At 39.3% G+C, this 10,864-nt stretch overlaps 3 protein-coding genes across 3 annotated transcripts; 2 read left to right on the top strand and 1 right to left on the bottom strand.

The window, feature by feature from the left end:
* Nucleotides 1-720: 720 nt before the first annotated feature.
* On the top strand, nt 721-3,977 carry LOC137725161 (uncharacterized). Its single transcript, XM_068463753.1, has 2 exons — nt 721-1,533; nt 3,420-3,977. Exons 1-2 carry the CDS (start codon nt 1,248-1,250, stop codon nt 3,791-3,793), a joined length of 660 nt encoding a protein of 219 aa, XP_068319854.1. The 5' UTR covers nt 721-1,247; the 3' UTR covers nt 3,794-3,977.
* Nucleotides 3,961-5,841, bottom strand: LOC137725160 (putative pentatricopeptide repeat-containing protein At3g25060, mitochondrial). Its single transcript, XM_068463752.1, has one exon. The coding sequence runs from the start codon at nt 5,813-5,815 to the stop codon at nt 3,980-3,982; it is 1,836 nt and encodes a 611-aa protein (XP_068319853.1). The 5' UTR covers nt 5,816-5,841; the 3' UTR covers nt 3,961-3,979.
* Nucleotides 5,842-7,120: 1,279 nt separating this feature from the next.
* Nucleotides 7,121-10,635, top strand: LOC137725163 (probable methionine--tRNA ligase). Its single transcript, XM_068463755.1, has 14 exons — nt 7,121-7,309; nt 7,491-7,635; nt 7,713-7,866; nt 7,974-8,129; nt 8,242-8,472; nt 8,572-8,715; nt 8,801-8,891; nt 9,002-9,108; nt 9,222-9,336; nt 9,583-9,701; nt 9,796-9,861; nt 9,940-10,068; nt 10,170-10,307; nt 10,399-10,635. Exons 1-14 carry the CDS (start codon nt 7,171-7,173, stop codon nt 10,516-10,518), a joined length of 1,854 nt encoding a protein of 617 aa, XP_068319856.1. The 5' UTR covers nt 7,121-7,170; the 3' UTR covers nt 10,519-10,635.
* The last annotated feature ends 229 nt before the right edge of the window (nt 10,636-10,864 follow it).

The following is a 10,864-nucleotide window of genomic DNA, read 5'->3' as shown; positions in this document are numbered from 1 at the left end:
GGGGTTAGAAAGTATTTATAAATGGTTTTGGAAGCTTTGTTTTTGCCCACTCACGCTTTTGTTTTGCGCCCCTCCAGGTTCTAGTTGAGTAGCAGTTTCGGTGGTTTCCCAGAGGGCGTCCCGGCATTTCTGACAGACACCCTTTATCGTAGGGTCGTCTTCGGGTGTACTTTTGTCGCAACTTTCTTTGGACTGTTGTAGACTTGCTCTGAACTTTGTGTCTCACTTACGCTAGCACTTGTTTTAGTACTTTGTATGCTAGTTTTTAATTATTCGTACTTTTTATATTACTATCTTATTAGCTTCCGCACGTGCACATGGTTACGTCACCTTCGTGTGACGGCCAGCACGTCCTGATCTCGGTCGGGGTGTGTCATGGATGATTCTACCGTAGATTGGTAGCCCATTGGATCCTCTTCTCTTGCATGTTCCAACAAATGCCATATAAATAAATAGTCAAATTGGTAGCATGCAATTGCAAAGTGTGGCATATCAACATATGTGACAAAATAATGGCCTGGTTGAATGTCAAGGTACGTGTAGCAAGTAGCAAGACCTTCTCAGTTCTCAACAGTCAAAGTCAAGCTGTTGCAGCTTCTACTCACAATAGCAAGTACAGTCAACAGTATCTCCCCCACCTCTCTTCCTCCGGCTAAAAGCTACGCAAATATCTCTTTTTTTTTCCTTTTTTTTTTGCCTTCAATTACACGTCAAGTTCATTGCTTTTGACTCTGCAAAACAACTTTACTCTTCATCCCCTAATCTTAAAGCAAAACCCATTTGCAAACTAAACCCAATTACACCGCCTTTTCACCCCCTAATCTGAAAGCAAAACCCATTTGCAAATAAACCAATTTACACCGCCTAGTTACAGGAAAAGCCACCAAATTAACAAATGGTTTTCTACGGAAAAGCTTCCTGCTTTCTTACATTTCCCTCAAAAAGCATAGATCTGTGTCCTTAAACCCCAATTTTTGTCGATAAATCCAGCTTGTAGCAACTGGATTTTTCTATTTACCTCGAAATATCATTACCCATCACCAAAAAATTCGGATTTTCGGTCAGAAATCCGTTGTTACAGCCGGTATTTATTGCTACAGTGTCAGGAAGCTGCTTTTACAAGTCCATGGATCTGTGACTCCGCCTGCCGAGAAATGAAGCTGCTTTTCTGAGAAGTGGTTCCGATTCCATCACAAGCCAAGCCAAAAAAAAAAAACACCCAGAGCTCTTGGTGGAAGCAGGGAGAGATGATTCAGCTGTTGTTCGTAGTGCTTTTCGCCGAGGGGGTTGTGGCGTTCCTTCTGCTGGTGAAAATTGGGCCGTTGAGGGAGCTGGTAATAAAGAGCTTGGATCAGATAAAAATGGGTAAGGGTCCGGCCACCATAAAAACGATTGCTGGGACAATGTCTGTGATTTTAATCTCCGACTTCATCAGCATTGTGAAGATCCAGAACAAAGGTGTGAAGCTTGGGACGATGTCGCCGATGGATCAGGTTCTGTGGAGGACCCACCTGCTTGAAGCTTCATTGATGGGTATGTTCCTCAATCCTGCTCACTGTTTTCTTAGTAGTTTTGAGTGTTTTGGTTACTATTTAGTTAGGGTTTTCTTGTTTTAGTTATGGCTTTTTGTTAAGAGTTCATAGAGACCGGCTAGCGGCTCACTACTATTGAACACCGATACTGAACCTAACTTAATCACTTGGCCCGTAGATTTTGTACAAACGGTCTCGATGCAATGAGTGGTGGAACCACTCAATACAAGTTCTACTGAATTTTTTTTTTTTTTTCCTCGTGTTTTCGATGTGGGACTTTACATTTTTAACAGTTTTAATTGGAAGTTCACAAATGTGGATGAGTGTGTGGATTATTACACGAGTCCAGCAAGAGAAAAGTAGAAGTTCTCTATCACAATTAGTTTTGTTGCACATAAACAAGAAACTTTGAAGGTTGTTGCCAGTAGGTTCTGTTGAGAAGGGGGATGGTCAGCAGGATGAACGAGTCGCTCCTGGAAAAGAATCTATTGATTCTCTCACAATTGGTTGGACCGTGATTAACCCTCGGCTTTACAGGTGTACCCGTCAATGATTATTTATACATTACAAGGATCTTTTGGCTTCTTTAGATTCGGTGTTAAAAGAATTGCCTGAAAAAACTGGTTGTTTTGATTAGTGGAATCTAGTAAGAAGGACTAGAAATTGGTCTATTTGTACGTCTTCAGTATAGTGTGGTGTTAACTTGAAATGAAAGTTCTCAAGTTGATATCTGAATCGTTAGCGAAAATCATATCGTTTTTGTTTTTGTGGGGGGGGGGGGGGAAGAAGATCGCTTGTTTCAATATACAAACGTCTTTTTTTTTTTACGTTTTCCTTTTTGTTCTGTTCTCTTAGCAAAATTCATGTTGTAGTTGCTAAGAAGTATCCTATATTTTCATTTTCTTAAATATCGCTTATCAGACTAATTAAGAAAATGAAAATATAAGATATAAAGGTTTTCCTTCAGTTGCCTACCATTTGCCAGTATTTGTTGGTTTTTCCGTTTTAATGTGAAATTAATTTCATTGGTTTTCCTTGTTCCCCATATACATTTTTTAAAGTCATATCACTATGAGTGTTATTTCTTACGTTTTTCATTTCCTTTCCTTTTCCAATAGCTTAATAATAATCAAGTATTTGCATGCATAATTGTATATCTTCTAGGATGTGACATCATAAATCTGTATGTATCGCACGAGGAGTAGTTCAGTACCAAATCAAATTATATTGAATTCAATCAAAAAATTGCGACCTAAGTTTTGCACTCACAATCTACAGTTTGACTATCGTTAATGTAAGGACTCAATCCACTAGCTAAATAGGCATGGGGGCGACAAGATATTAGCCATTCATTAATAAAACCTTCACGTTGGCCTCGTACGATCACCATCCATCGTAAATGTGATTCGTTGCAGGTTTCTCTCCTATTGTCGGAATGACCCTAATTAATTTTACTCTTAAGAACTGTTTCTTGCTCCTCTCTTTTTATGGTTAAATGATGCAAACCTGGCAACCAGATGACTCCATCTCTCTCTTGGACTGTGTCCCGAATCCTCAGAATCGCTGTCTACTGGTTGAATACTTGGTGTCTTCATTCTTCATTACCCTTGGTTGCTGCTAGTCCAGCCTCTCTGTCCTTGTACACCTAGTAATCGCTATCATGTTCTGGAAGAGGACGCTTTTGGTTACCGGAAAAGGGAATGCTTAAGTTGATTATACAGTCTTCTTGGGCAACTGACAGTAGTGCTTCATGCATGGTGTCTGCTCTGTGATTGATGTCCGAACTGTTGTTTGCATTCCAGTGAATGATCCTTTCTATCCCTGACGACCCAAGAAATCAAGCACGATTATCTCAGTAAGCTAATCGATAATTGATCTTGCCTGCAGGTTTTACCCTATTTCTTGGATTCATAATTGATCGAATGCACCATTATCTCAGTAAGCTAATCGGATTGAGGAGTAGCGTGGGAGCTTCAAAAGAAGAACTTGATACGCTTCAGAAAGAGAAGATACAGCTTAAAGAAAAGGAAAATAAATCGTCCCAAGAAATCAAGCAGCTGCAAGACAAAATCTCAACTCTAACAGAGGATTTGAAGAAGCTGAAATTGGAATGTGCAGAGAAGGATAAAAGCATCGAAACTGCGGAATCCCATGTTGCCTCCCTCCAAAAACAGGCTGCAGATCTACTTCTCGAATACGACCGCTTGTTAGAAGACAACCAAAATCTTCAGACTCAGTCTCTAGGTTATAGGAGCAGGTAATTTTGAAACACCGCCGCAGTTTGAACTTTGGAGAAGTATTTTGCTTACTTGTGATGTTCTTGTCTGACATCCCCTGCCAAAAAATTGATGAAAATTTTGTAATTCTCATGAAATTAGAATGTACACTCCCAGGATTAGTACATGATGCCTTTCGATTAATAGATATGCACATGGAAATTTGATCTGTTAGAGCAATTCGATAAATTTTCTTTGCTGGAAGGAATGTTCGTCTTCCGAATTGTGCAACAGAAATTCATTCCTGTGAACATATCCGATGGTTCTCATGTCATGATCCAACTTATTCAGGATTTGCATGATATCCTCATGATGTTGGTGTGTCTTATCTTCCATGAGAAAAGCATGTAGCTCTCCATTCACTTCCACAACGCTATAGCCTGGCACTTTCTTTGTTCGTCTTTGTTTCATGATCTTCTTCATATCTGCTACATCATCCCACTTCCTCGCCATGGCGTAGAAGTTCGAGACCAAAGCGTAAACTCCTAAGTCATCCGGATTCAACTCGAGGATCTTCTTTGCCGCGACCTCTCCAATCGACAACTTCCTATGATTGTGGCAACCTGCCAGTAGGGCAACCCAAACAGCAAGGCCAGTATTCACAGAATTTATTAGCTCATAAGCCTCTTCCACTCGTCCGGCACGAGCCAGTAGGTCAACCATGCAAGCATAATGTTTCTCCCCCGGAGTGGTTTTGTACTTATTGACCATAATGTCGAACCAATACCGGCCTTCTTGTACGAGGCCTGAGTGACTGAAGGCTGAAAGAAGAGAAGCAAAAGTAGCATGATCAGGCTTTATGTTTGTCTCCGTCATCTGGAGGAAGAGGGCTAGAGCTTCCTCTGCATGACCATGAATTCCGTAGCTTGCAATCATAGCATTCCACGAGATTAAGTCTCTGGAAACAATCTGATCGAAGAGAGCACGAGCGTAAGAAAGGGATCCGCATTTCGAATACATGTCAATCACTGCAGTACCCAAAACTTCATCAAAATCAAGCCTCTTCAAGATATATGCATGTGCGGATTTACCCCATTTCAAAAACCCCACCTGTGAACATGCTAGAAGTGCACTCACAAGACACGCTGAATCGGGTTCAAGTCCACTGCCCTGCATCTCCACTAGCATTTTGAGTGCACGCGCTGCGAAGCCATTTTGAGCAAAGCCGGAAATCAAAGAACCCCATGAAATGGCATTCTTGTAAGGCATCCTATCGAACACCCTATAAGCTAGCTCCAAATGCCCGTTCTTCGCATACATATGGGCAAGGCTGGTTTGAACCATAACATCCATACGAAGACCTCTCCGAATCATAAACCCGTGAACAGAAAGACTCAATCTCAAGTCCCCAAGACTTGCACAAGCCTGTACCAACCCCATCATCGAAACCTCATCAAATTCGATTCCCTCATGTTGCATTCCCCTAAACATCTCAACTGCTTCCATAGGCATTCCACTCTGCACAAACCCTGATATCATTGTTGTCCAACAAACAAGGTCCTTTCTAGGCATCTTCTCAAACACCACCACTGCTTCACCCATCTTCCCGCTCTTGGCGTACAAGTTCAAAACAGATGATCCCACAAACACATCACGTTCGTACCCACAACCCACCGCCTTAGACCAAATTTCCTCACCAATCTCCAAGTCCAACATGCTTGTGCACGCCTTAATTGCGACAGTAAAAGTCGAGCTATCAGGTCTAACTCCTTCCGCTACCATCTGATGATATAAACTTAAAACTTGAGACGGGTAATCTTGCCGAGAATACGCGACTATCATGGCATTCCATGCATTCACGCCTCGTTGAGGCAATTTATCGAACACTTTGCGGGCGGATACAGTATCCCCAATACGTGCGTAGGACGCTATGAGTCGAGCGTTGGAGCTTCCATCGGCGACGGTACTAGTCAATATCATAAGAGCATGGACTTTAGCTATGGAGGTCTTATCCGTGCAGGATAAGAGGAGAGCTCTGAGGCGGTTTGGCCATGGAAGTAACTGCATCTATGCATGGGAAGCTAAAACTTGATATTCTGTTAACACCTAACGGTTACTGTTTATAGCCGTTGCAAAATGAGAGATTATTATTTCCTACTTTACTTTTGCAATTTGTTTGATTTTCTTTTGAGCGAATATCATACTTTCTTTTAGGTTAGGACATAATATTCGATCAGATAAAAAAAGACAGAATAATTTGGTCCAAATCCTTTCTTATTTATTAAATTTTTTATTCTAAAAAATATATATTTACATTAAGACCTCTCACATTATTCACGAAACCTGTCATTATCTCCCACTTACGTGGTAAATTCTTACAACATTAACTCTTTTCCTGTTAAATTATCTAATTAATTGTTTTTATTTATTTGGGATTTTGGTGATGGTACTTGGATAACATTTGGAAATATGTTTGAATTATTGAGGCCAATATGTTCTCGATCGAGCCATAGATTCTTTTGGCGTTGAATTTGATTGGTTGGAATTAAAAATTGAATTTATTATGATTGCATATAGAATTTTGTATCCTTAACAGAATCAAAGCGAACAAATGCTTGCGTACCCTTTATGCGATCAACTAAATTAATCAAATTAATTTATATGGATTTGTTTAGTACTATTTGGGCTTTGTTGTGATTTTATACAACTTAGATATTTGATTTGGAATTTGAGAATTAATAAACATTTTGAGTTTGAACCAAACTAAATCATACTAAATTGTTTGATTCAAGAACTTGGCGCAGTGAAATAAACAGGGTTCGTCTTAGAAATCTCCTTCTCCCTTGCATAGACACGAGTCAGACTAGTTTTCAATTTCTTTGCTCGCAAGAAAACTCACTTCCTTGACCCCCACTTTTCTTTGCTTGCAAGACAATTATTTACTTCATTTTCTTTTACATTTTATGTAAAAGGTTACAGATTCAAGTCATAGAAACAACTTATTCGTAAAACATGAGTAAGGCATGGACATTATCCCCGACCCTTGCAAAGCCAGGAGCTTTATCGGTTAAGGTCGCCATTTTTCATTTTTTGTATTTGATATTTAATTCTCTCTGATCACTCCATATATAAATTATTAAATTAAGCAGAAAAAGAAGAAGAGTCTTCTTGGCTCTAAAGTTGAAGGAACCAATAGAAAAATTATATAAATTCTGTTGGTCTACTCATAACCCACAACTTAGGAAAAGAAGAAGAAGAAATCAGATCCCAAATTCCATTACCAAAAGTTGGGGAAGCAAATTGCATCTATTTGTTTGAGCATATATTTGGAGAATTATTCAGTTTGTGAATATTAAAGCTACCAACATTCTGTGAACCCTCATTTCTGCACGCAGAACAACCTCTTTGTGAGTTATCAAATCATGGACGATCAATCAGACGGCGGGGAAGGCAACTCCCAAAGAAATCCGAAGCTGCCGGTACCCGGAAAACGCAACATACTCATCACAAGTGCCCTCCCTTATGTCAACAATATCCCTCACCTTGGCACCATCATTGGCTGTAAGTATAATTCCCAACTACTGCTCTTTCCTCGCCTTGTTTTAGCTCGCTTTATTTATACACAAATCGCAGTTTCACGTGTGCAACATGTTCGTGAATTTAATTTGTTTGGGACCGGGATTTGCGGTTTGATGTTTTTATGCATGCTTATGATTGTACATCATATATGGACATGATGCAGGTGTTCTAAGTGCTGATGTTTACGCTCGATACTGTCGCCTTCGCGGGTACAATGCGATATACATATGTGGGACTGATGAGTATGGGACTGCAACTGAGACAAAAGCTAGGGAGGAAAATTGTACTCCACAGCAAATTTGTGACAAGTAAGTTGTGACGAAAGTTCGGATAGTTATAGCAGTATGAACTTTTTACTAATTATGGAGCTTAATTGGTTTTGTAGATACTATGAAATTCATAAACAGGTCTACGAGTGGTTCGATATAAGTTTTGATAAATTCGGACGCACGTCAACTCCTCAACAGACAGAAATTTGCCAACATATTTTCAAGAAACTTATGGAGAACGGATATTTTTCCGAGAACACAATTCAGCAGGTATATATGTACTAGTACTACTGCTCGTCTGAAAATTTACATCACTTTACTGCTTACTTAAGTGAAAATTTTGTATCTAAATGGTTTGAATTTCGGCAACAATCCAGCTGTTTTGTGAAACATGCGATCGTTTCTTGGCTGACCGGCTAGTGGAAGGCACTTGCCCAACGCTAGATTGCGGCTATGATTCTGCACGAGGAGATCAATGTGATAAGTGTGGAAAGCTGTTGAATCCAACTGAGCTTAAGGATCCTAGATGTAAAGTATGTTTAGCTCCTTGAGATTTTGTACTTCATTACAGTTAATTTGTTAGGATTTCGTCGAAATTACCAACTTATTATTTCCTGGTTTTGTACTCGAAACTGTAATCAACAGGCATGTCAGGCACGGCCATGCATACGAGAGACGAACCACTTATTTCTAGAGCTCCCTTCACTGAAGGATAAAGTGGAAGAATTTATCAACAACCTGTCAGTTGAAGGATCTTGGAGCCCGAACGCTATTCAAACTACATACGCATGGCTTAGAGAAGGACTTAAGGTGCGATGTATGACGAGGGACCTTAAGTGGGGTGTTCCCGTTCCACTCGAAAAATTTGAGGACAAGGTTAGCACTTAATTTATGTAACAAATGGTGATTTGCCCTTTGTTAATGTTTACTAGAAATTTGACTTTTTTTTTCTTTGCCAATTTATGATATGCTTAGGTTTTTTACGTATGGTTTGATGCGCCTATCGGTTATATCTCTATCACTTCGTGCTACACGCCCGATTGGGAGAAGTGGTGGAAGAACCCCGGAAATGTTGAGCTGTACCAGTTCATGGGCAAGGACAATGTGCCATTCCACACGGTAAAGATTTCATCTTGTTTACCTGGAAGTTTGTAACTTTGTATTTGCTCCTGAAATGTTTATTTGTGGTACAATTTGATTCCAGGTTATGTTTCCATCTACGCTTCTTGGAACCAGAGAGAATTGGACACTGATGAAGAGCCTTAGCGTTACAGAATATCTGATGTATGAAACAGGTAATTACGCGTGAGAATATGCGATGATCTTCGCAAAAGTTTGACTATTTAAAGTTTCAACTCATACTTCTATTTCTCTTTTCATTTTCTCTCATTGATCGATGCCGCAGGGAAGTTTTCCAAGAGTAGGGGAATAGGAATTTTCGGCAATGATGTGCAAGAAACAAACATTCCCTCGGAAGTGTGGCGATATTATTTGCTAGCTAACCGGCCAGAGGTAATCTGTTTTTTCTTCAGCTGCTGGTGATTTTGCAGTTCTTGCGTTGTACTTGGATAGTTGCAAATTCCAATGGTTATTACTTAATTATCTGTTTCCTTAATCATGATTAGGCCTCAGACACTGTTTTTACATGGGCGGACTTACAAGCAAAACTAAACGCTGAGTTGCTGAATAATTTGGGAAATTTCATTAACCGGGTATTGATCTTCATTGCAAAACCTCAAGGTCAGTTATCCGCTAAACAAAGAATTTTATAATTCGGAGTTTACTTGAATTCACTTTCGAGGTTTTCAATTTCCTTGTGTTTTACGAAAGTTCAAAACACTGAACTGCATTTCTGTTCTTACTTGTTATATATCTTGTATCACATTTTTTTCTTCTTCGATCATCATATTGTGATCAAATTTATGTACCATGTTCTGCTCTCTCTTGCATTTTGGCATTCATGTGTACTTTCACTTTTTCCTGCAGGACAAGGATATGGATCTATTATTCCAGAAGTTTCTGGGGTGGAATCACATTCCTTGACGAAAAGATTGGCAGAGAGAATCGGCATATATGTGGATCAATACATAGAAGCAATGGAGAAGGCAATTTATATCTGAAACTAATCTCTCAATTCCTTTCTGCACTATCTTGTTTGACTAAGGAGTTACATTATCTCACAATCGGCGATATGTATAGGTCAAGCTAAAGCAAGCACTGAAAATTGCAATGAGCATATCCAGTGAGGGCAATGCATATTTACAAGTAAGCTCGTAAAATATCAGTTTTTCTTCTTCAAATTATTGACAGTTTATGAATGAAGGTTTCCCATATGTAATGCAGGAGAACCAGTTCTGGAAACTTTACAAACAAGATCAAGCTTCCTGCTGTATTGTCATCAAGACTTCTGCAGGACTCGTTTATCTTCTCGCGTGCGTGCTGGAACCTTTCATGCCTTCATTTTCTCGCAAGGTACAAAAAATATGTGTTGTATCGAGCAGATTAAGGACAAACAAAATACTTCACCCATATTTACCACCTTGGTATTAATTTTTCCTTTTCATATCCAACAGGTGCTAAAGCAGCTCAATTTGCCACCCGAAAATCAGTTTTCGCTTTGCAACGAGGATGTTGAAAGGGCAAGAAAGCCTTGGGAAATATTACCTGATGGTCACAAGATTGGGACACCAGAGCCTTTGTTCAAAGAATTGGTAACATTATATGTTCATGTATAATCTTCTGTATCCGTTGTCTGTGGTTTTTGAAATGTAATGTAATTGTTTTCGACTTATTGTTTCTCAGAAAGATGAAGATGTGGAGTTCTTTAGGAGCCAGTTTTCTGGAAGCCAAGCTGAAAGGGTTGCTAAGGGAGAGGCTGAAGCAAAGAAAATGGCTGAGAAATTGGAGCAAACAAAAATTTGATGCTTCCTTTATATAATAAGTAGATTCCTTGTTGTAGTAACTTGTATGGAAGGGTTGGAGGCTACCAAGTGCTTAATTTATGACTGAATAATGAATTTTGAAGGATTTTGCATACTATTTTGAACGCTGTGTTTATAGAATTAAGTTGAGATTTTCTAGTATGCATCAGTGTATATTATACACTGTCATCTTTAGCCATTGAATTTTGGTACATTCAACGCTTCATTTATTCGGTGCATGCTATACACCGGAGCATAATAGAATTTTAGAAAGAATTTTTCAGTATGCATTTCAACGCTTAATTTCATCCGGTGCATGTCATGCGGTAAAAGAGATGAGACTCAAA

This window comes from Pyrus communis, chromosome 2 (assembly GCF_963583255.1).
Source record: "Pyrus communis chromosome 2, drPyrComm1.1, whole genome shotgun sequence".
Classification (NCBI taxonomy): Eukaryota; Viridiplantae; Streptophyta; class Magnoliopsida; order Rosales; family Rosaceae; genus Pyrus; species Pyrus communis.
The sequence above is the reverse complement of the archived record's forward strand: the minus strand, read 5'-3'. Positions and strand labels throughout refer to the sequence as shown.

What these genes read in the sequence shown, in the direction of transcription:
- LOC137725161 (XM_068463753.1), top strand. Translation starts at nt 1,248, where the DNA reads ATGATTCAGCTGTTGTTCGTAGTGCTTTTCGCCGAGGGGGTTGTGGCG. An exon ending in GCTTGAAGCTTCATTGATGG is followed by an intron (nt 1,534 to 3,419) that starts GTATGTTCCTCA and finishes TCTTGCCTGCAG; the next exon opens with GTTTTACCCTATTTCTTGGA.
- LOC137725160 (XM_068463752.1), bottom strand. Translation starts at nt 5,815, where the DNA reads ATGCAGTTACTTCCATGGCCAAACCGCCTCAGAGCTCTCCTCTTATCC.
- LOC137725163 (XM_068463755.1), top strand. Translation starts at nt 7,171, where the DNA reads ATGGACGATCAATCAGACGGCGGGGAAGGCAACTCCCAAAGAAATCCG. An exon ending in CTTCATTGCAAAACCTCAAG is followed by an intron (nt 9,337 to 9,582) that starts GTCAGTTATCCG and finishes TTTTTCCTGCAG; the next exon opens with GACAAGGATATGGATCTATT. An exon ending in AGCCTTTGTTCAAAGAATTG is followed by an intron (nt 10,308 to 10,398) that starts GTAACATTATAT and finishes ATTGTTTCTCAG; the next exon opens with AAAGATGAAGATGTGGAGTT.